The sequence below is a fragment of the Cryptomeria japonica genome, chromosome 8 (assembly GCF_030272615.1).
Source record: "Cryptomeria japonica chromosome 8, Sugi_1.0, whole genome shotgun sequence".
Lineage (NCBI taxonomy): Eukaryota > Viridiplantae > Streptophyta > Pinopsida > Cupressales > Cupressaceae > Cryptomeria > Cryptomeria japonica.
This window is the reverse complement of record NC_081412.1, coordinates 575754581-575762250: the sequence shown is the minus strand read 5'-3', so window position 1 is coordinate 575762250 and position 7670 is coordinate 575754581. Positions and strand designations below refer to the sequence as shown.

General features: G+C 35.4%; 1 protein-coding gene across 4 annotated transcripts; it reads right to left on the bottom strand.

The window, feature by feature from the left end:
* Nucleotides 1-724: 724 nt before the first annotated feature.
* Nucleotides 725-7455, bottom strand: LOC131052975 (protein DETOXIFICATION 33). 4 transcript variants are annotated; one of them, XR_009107579.2, is made up of 11 exons: nt 6542-6676; nt 4748-4886; nt 4100-4641; nt 3907-3993; nt 3705-3755; nt 3370-3608; nt 2842-2960; nt 2643-2729; nt 2454-2542; nt 2022-2276; nt 955-1162 (listed from the first exon to the last, which is right to left on the bottom strand). XR_009107579.2 is itself a non-coding variant. In XM_057987574.2 (9 exons), the coding sequence occupies exons 1-8, from the start codon at nt 6836-6838 to the stop codon at nt 2483-2485; spliced, it is 1482 nt and encodes a 493-aa protein (XP_057843557.1). In that variant the 5' UTR covers nt 6839-7455; the 3' UTR covers nt 955-1162; nt 2454-2482. The 4 variants fall into 4 exon arrangements, 2 of the variants coding, with proteins under 2 accessions (XP_057843557.1, XP_057843556.1); XR_009107578.2 differs by lacking the exon at nt 4748-4886 and having other exon boundaries at nt 725-1162; nt 6542-7455; XM_057987574.2 differs by lacking the exons at nt 2022-2276; nt 4748-4886 and having other exon boundaries at nt 6542-7455.
* Between the last annotated feature and the right edge of the window lie 215 nt (nt 7456-7670).

Here is a 7670-nt window from a genome sequence, read left to right as displayed (position 1 = left end):
AAATTCTTCTTACATTAATCACGGATGCTTCAAAATCAATAACAAGGTCCAAAAATTACAAAGGAAAACAAAATGCTCGATCCAAATTTGAAGCCTTAAATCTCCAGCCCAAGCCTACTGTTAAAAAGCAAAAGCCAACACCAAAATTTTCCCAAAGGAAATCTTGAAAGGAATAGACCACAAATGGGTACACAAAAATTCAAAAGAAAGACAAGGATCCTCAAGGAATGCCATCCTGAGAAGTCACTGTTGAAGACAGTTACACACTACAAATTGGTAGTGTAATGAAATCTGGCAGAGTTAGATGTTTCTTCGTTCTTGGAGAATTTTCTGTAAATTTGCTCAAACTGGAAGTACATATGGTTTGCAACACCTCTTAGAATAATTTCTACGACTGGGATACTTGGGGGACATGGAGCTACAGTTTTGGGGATGGAGAAAAATTCCAATCAAAATTAAATACAATGTGCTAAATTTGGAATGACAATTTCCTCCACTTCTAAATTTTTAGGTGATTTTCACATTTCTTTTTTAATTCCTTCATATTTATTTTTAAGCTACAAATAAAGAAGGTTGTCTTGTCCTGAAAAAAGGCGGCGCCCCCTCAAAATCCCCAGTCCAAGATGTCTAGGATGTCGCCTGAACCCCTAGGGATGCATCCCCATCAAACACTGATTTCTTTATATCACCCTTAATGATGTTCAGATTTTTGACATTGTAACTTCTGTAAAAGTTTTCATGCATTAATTTTGAATAATTTCTCTCAGAAAATCATGCCCAAATTGCATGGACTCAAGGGAAGCATATTATATTACTGTGAATCCAAATCTGCTGTAGGTGAAATGGTTAAATATCCGAGTGTTAATGGTTAAATATACTTAATAATTGTGTCCATTAACTCAATCACTAAATGTTGTTTTTCTACAAGAAAAACATCCAATTGGTAATGCTTACCATGAATCTGCTTTTGTGTGCCTCTGTAGCTAGTAAAATTAAATGCCACAGCATAATTCCCAAGAGCTGCTACATGATCTGAGAAGAGAAAAAGAAGATATTTTGACTCTCTCCTTTTGCTTGTGACATTTTTCCACAAGTCGCATCTGATGTTGCAACTGAGCATTCTTCTGGGAAAGATTTACATGACATGCAGAAGTTTCAGCACCTGCTAGAACATAAACAAGAAAAATCTCAGTCCAGTAGACAACCCTGCCACTAAAGCAATCTGCGTTCTTTGACTACAAAACAGTAAGACGGACAATAAACTCTCCAAACCTTTGCATAGTTTCTATTAGATTTTAATCAAAGGAATATTTTTAGAACTCTAAATTCTAACCTGATAACCAACAGATATGGCTTAATTTGGAAAGGCGAGTATCTAAAAATCTGGAGCATTAAATGAGGAACTTCATATTATATTCAAGCTTCCTAGTTTGGAATCATAGAGGGAATCATATAACAGCACAAAAACAGTCTCTTTGCTTGTAATGTAGAATCTAGGTGACACATTTTAGCTGTCAAACCTATAATGCGTTCTCAAATCCATTAATGGTTTATCCACATTGCCTTCTATAGAAATATGGTCACTTTATTTTAGCCATTGAACTTCTACTTCTACATATGGCATCAGTCAAGAATTCAAGACCCTTTTTCCAGAATAAAGAAAAGCTGCTATTTTGGGTGCACATCAATCATTAATAAAGCATTTCCATGTCTCCAGAAATATAAGTGTGTTTTTGCAGACTATGTATTACATTAAATATGCATAGCTAACAAAAGAAGGTGTCATAACACAATGGGGCTAACGAGTGCTATATAGATTTTGCTATTATTAATTTACATTTAGCCAGTGACAAGAAATGAGTTTTAGAACTGAGGTGAGATAACAAAATTAAGTCTATTAAGCCAGAAAATCTTTGATTATATCATTTTGGAATCAAAATGCAAAATGTGGTTATGATCAATTGATCAAATTCCACTTAATAAGTTACGGATGAGTTTCTCGTTGCAGGTCAGATAATTACCTTCAAATATAATCCTCATATATTCCAATTTATTACACATTGACGTGAAGTTCGTCGATGGATTGCATTTTCAGTTATTACATTCTGTCAAGAATTGTCTACAAAGAGACATTCTGTGGATAAATTCCACTTTTTACACTGGTCTAGCCTTAATCAACAAGGAGAGGGCCTCAATAATCATCAAAATATCCTACTAAAGCCCCATGACAACTATTGGAATTGATCTAATCAACAGCCAGCATCCACCAGGTACCTCTACACACAACTCACATTGTTATATTAGCATTTCAACAAACCAAAGAATTAAATATAATAATATGTAAGCAAGAAATAAATGAAAAGAGAAACACTTGAAAAAGTCAGCTCGCTGTGAGCTCTGAAATTTACAACTATCAACTCGTATCAAAAACAGGTTATCATTAATGCATTTACCTCAAATCAGAAAGAAGGTAAGGCATAATTCATTTAGAGCACAGACGAGATTTTCCTGATACTTTGAAACGATTTTTGGCTGCATTAGCCTGTACATATTTATCAATGAGATACATAAGTATGTTTTACACACACCCAACAATAAGCAACCCTCATAACCTTAGCTTCAAATTTGCATATATTAATTACCTCTTTAGCCCAATCCGTCCTGTATGTGTTGAACGCAAGTATCAATATCTGTGATGAAGTCCCAACCAGGAGTCCCATCCAAATTCCCTGAGAAAATTGAAACATGGGATTGCATCAATGTGGTTTCAGCACAATTAAATTGGTACAAACTATTGAAGATTTTTTTTTTCTTTTTGCCTTTTCTCACATAGAGACTAACCTTTACTTGGAGATTGCACTTAAACGCAAGAAAAGCACTTATAGGAACACCGATAAAATAATAGCAAACTATGTTCACTTTAGCCACATAAGCTTGCCATCCTGCACCAACTGCTACTCCTGAATAACAGAACATTCTTGAAATTAGATGATATATTCCTTTGTAGATTAGATATGGAACTAATTAAGATGCAAGTGGTACACAAACTGTAAAAATAGAAACAAAAGTAATCAATGCACCCAAGAGTTGACCCAAGAGTAAAAGAGCAAAATCTTCATCCAGATGGCAGATGCAAGAATTTCATCGAAACAATAATCCAATTGGCTACGCATCGAATAGGAATTTCAAGATTCAATTGCATAGCAAAAGATCAAACAAATGCATTAATGTTGATGTACGGTTTTGCAATGCATTGATAGATGTTTCTTTCTAAGACCTTAAGGTTATTGTATTTTAGAATTCAATGTCCATTAACAGTATTCACTATTCACCATCATGAAACAAGCAAGAAGATCCAAAGCAAATTACCTGAAAGAACTGGTTGAGCACTATTGATAAGCAGTGTAAATGCGAGGAATATTGACAACTCATACACCATGTGACCAACAGTGGCATTGCTGGTGAACATGGATGCTATATCATGTCTAGCTATGAGAATGCAAGTGAAAAATATAGTCCCAAATGTCATCGCTATGCCTAGACAAACATAGGCAGCAAATAGTGTACGCTTTGGACGCCCAGCTCCTAATTCATTTGATATTATGACACTGCAAATTCACAGGCAAGGTATAAAGTGTTCATTTGGAGATGAAAGATAAAGAATTGACTGTCAAAAATGTGGGTAAATTTGAAATTTCACAAACCTTGTTGCAGCACGGCTATTGAACATCATGAGCCCTTCATATACACTTAAACTGCACGAGTATAGATATCAGCCCAATGCAGCACTTTATATGAACAAGTTTCAATCTTAACAATATTAGGGAAAAGCTAGAAAAAGATGGAGGTGATTTTGTGATTCCAAATTGAAGGCAACAGAGACAAAAGTGTGAGATTCTGTAATACCATATAGAATATGAATCCACTGCGATTGCTGGATTGTTCAGAATTCCAGTTAAAAGAGCCAAAACTCTATAGTACCAGAGGTCCACACTGCATCGATTGCAAAATATAAAAGCCATCATACTAAGAAAATCTTTGACTTGTTAAGAGTTCTAAGGAAATATTTGAGCTAGTTTGAAAGCAATTATGTACAGACCATGCCATCACAGCGGATGAAGCTGAAAGCTTTAAAAAGCTCCAAACATCGTGAAAGATATCAACTGAGAAACCAGTCCATGTTTCTGGGAACGGTCCAATCACAACATATAAAAACTGTCCTATAACAACTAACCACCAGGATGCATTCAAGGCCATAGCCAGCGCAAGGAGTCCAAACCCAAGCTTAGTGATTAGCAACCAATTCAAGAAAACATGGCAAGCCAATGAACCTGCACAGATCGTGGCCTGGACGATGACTTTTCGTTGTGATTGGAAGAACTTCTGAGTAGGAAAATAGTTTGCATATGCAAATAGCTGAGGAAGGGACCAAAGGGCAAACTGTCCAGTCAGGTCAGCCACCTGTTCTGATTGCCCCAGCACCTTTAGAAGAGGTGCTGCAAAAAGATACACTAAACTGAATAAAAGTGCAGTTACATTCATTACTATAAAAGATTGCTGCAGGTAAATCCCAAGAAGGTTGAATTTCTTTGCACCAAATGCTTGACCAGATAATGTCTGTTGTGCACTTGACATCCCTGTCTGCACCATATTTATCGAATCAGATTTAAAATGATCTCAAAAAATCATGATGACAAATTATTATCTTTTTTGCATCTGTTTTAAAAGAAATTGGAAAATTGACTACCCATTATTTGACAAAAGCATGTCGAACTGTCGTGGGTCCAGTTTAATATTTTGCAAGCCTCATAACAGCAAAGATACGTTTACCAGGTTCTCAGTCCAGCACCCCCATAACTGAATATGGGTCGAATAGGGTTCAAATCCTGGACCAGGCACTCATTAGAAAGGGCCCCAATTTGCCCCTGCTACAGGCAGGGGACCCCATATGCAAAGAAAACAAAGGTTTGACTCCTAAAATTAATTTTGTTTCGATGTTAGCCAAACTAAGGAAAAAGTGGTAGCTTAAAACTTATAAAGCCATACCAATATTCCTAAAATGTAGAAGTGGTAGCTTAAAACTTATAAAGCCATACCAATATTCCTAAAATGTAGAAGAGACCACGGGACAGAAACCAAAAAACTTGCCTTTTATTTCCTCCAAACCTTCCATCATTTCTCATCAAAGCTAGTGTTCCTAAGTTTCGAATCTCACTGTCTTGGTATTCCTATGCTAATATTAGTGTTCTTTTGCTTCCAAAGACTTTCCACACTGGGTAATTTTGTTTATTTGGAAATAATTTTATTAGTTTGATACATTTTCAATAGTCATACCGAACCTGGCTATAGTATGGCTATTGAAAAAGTATGGCCATAAATTTATATTTTTCAATAGCAATCAAGATTTCATAGTGATCCTACGCACAGGCTAGTTTCTCAGCTAGATGTGAAATACTGTACAAAAAAAAAATTAAAAATAGAATGATCTATAGCAGGAAGGAAACATGATCCAGAGATTGTTTAGGTATTTAAAAAAATGCAAGAACAGTCGTAGTCTCAGATTCCCAGCATACAATCCTCAGGTTCCCTAGCTGAAACTACAAGCCTCGGTAAAATTACTGAAATAGTGGAATAAATGGCACAAACAAAATCAGTACCCATAGATTTTCCAGGAAGTACTGCTAAATTGCTAATCACCTCTTCAATTCTAAATTCTGGGATCCAGTCAATAGACGTCCAGTAGTCAGCAACATGTATTTAGTCTGGGGTTTGGTGGAAGGGGGCTTCCTAAAAACTAGAGTAGGAGCTGAGATTTCTTAGAAGCATTTTAAAGCTGTTGGTTCTATGAATTTTGTAGTGCAGTTCAGTTTAAAAGTAGAAATTTAAGGAAGCTGGTGGTCTCATGAATACAATACCTCTCTCTGTGGAGTGAATACAGAGTAAAAATAAAAAAATTCATTTTCTTTTCAAATTTATTTTCTACCCAAAATTTAAAATTAGATGATTGATAATTGACAAATAATATTGTTAAGTTGGTGGAACAATTTCTAGCCTCATCCCATCTTCACCTACTCAAATATGCAGGCCTAAAAAGTAGGAACTCCTCTTTTCATTAAAAAAATTCTGAATAATCCAATGATATTTTTTTTATTTTTTTTTCTTTCTTGAGACCTCATGTTCCTGAAAAAGAGAAACTTAAACCCCTCATTGAACCCCAAGTAATTAAAAATGAATACTGAATGCAAAAGCATAAAATTCAGCCATGATTTCGATGGCAGTCAATGAAAGGTGTAAAAGTTCAATAATTTTGATAATAATTTACAGTTATGTTATAAAATGGTGTGCATCATTCTAAAGATACCAAAATTATAAATGAAAAGTTTTGACATGGCCCTGGAATCAGAGGCCGTATCTCTGTACCTATTTGGACCAATACCAGATAAAAAGTAGGATAACAGCAATCCCACAAATAATGCTATACACTCTTAAACAATATAACTGGCAAATCTTTCAACAAAATTGAATCAGGCAGGTTACGTACCATGAGCCCAAAGGAGATTCCCCCAATGGTACTAGTAGCCAAGGACACGGCAGCAAGTTCCACAGTGCCGAATTGACCAGCATAAGCCTGAGTGACAACCCCAAAGGCATAGGTGGATACCCTGTTAAATCCCACAGGAGCAGCCAAGCTCAACACCTTTTTGGACTCCTCCCAAATTTCTCTGCCTAAATTTTTGGAAAAAGTTGCAGGGACGTAGTCTTCCAGACAAGGCACTTCTTGTTGGCATCCCTCAAGGTCAGATGGTACCAAAAGTGGGGTTGTGGGAGATTTTTCCATTACTAGGTGGGAAAATTTCACAATTTCCACTGCTCAATCTCAATACCCCAATCAATTAGGCTTCTAGAGATGATGATTGAACAGTACCCGCTTGGATGTTTATGAAATTATATAACTATCTCAGTACCCACATGAAATAAGATACAGTAAATGATAATTGACAATACCAAAATGGATGTTTGTATAACAGTAATGGAGTTATTTCAGAACCCTAACCAGAAATGATGGATCAACAGCAGCCGATCGCAATTCAGTACCCATTAGGATTAGGATACTAGAAATGATAGACTGGCCAATTGCAGATTTAAGGAGCTATGAAAGTATCTTATAGCCGCATAGATTTGAATTCCTTCAAATATGCTTGGACACTACGCATTTGCACGTTCCTTAAATAGACAAACGAATGAATAGATTAAAGCTTTTAATCAGATTTACAGGATTAAACGATTTCTGTTTGGTAAACAAATACTTCAGATAGTATCGTCTCAGGTAGGTATATCTGGTAATTTACTTTGTAGTTTTAGATCTTTTGCCATAAATCTTGCCTAAAATACTACTATTTGAACTAGCCCACTATATGAAAGAGAAGGGTTATAAAACCAAACAAATTATATTAAAATATGAGTTCAAATGATTCACGGCATCTGGTATTTATTAGTTTAAGGTTTTATTAATGGGTGACAACTGAATCGATCAAACTTCTGAAAACTTGGAATTTTTTGTATTTAATATAAAACTAGTATATCTATATTTAAAAATATAGGTAAATTATGCCTAGAGATATTTATAATAGAAGGGAATCTTAGTATTGAAACAATATTAGTAGTATACA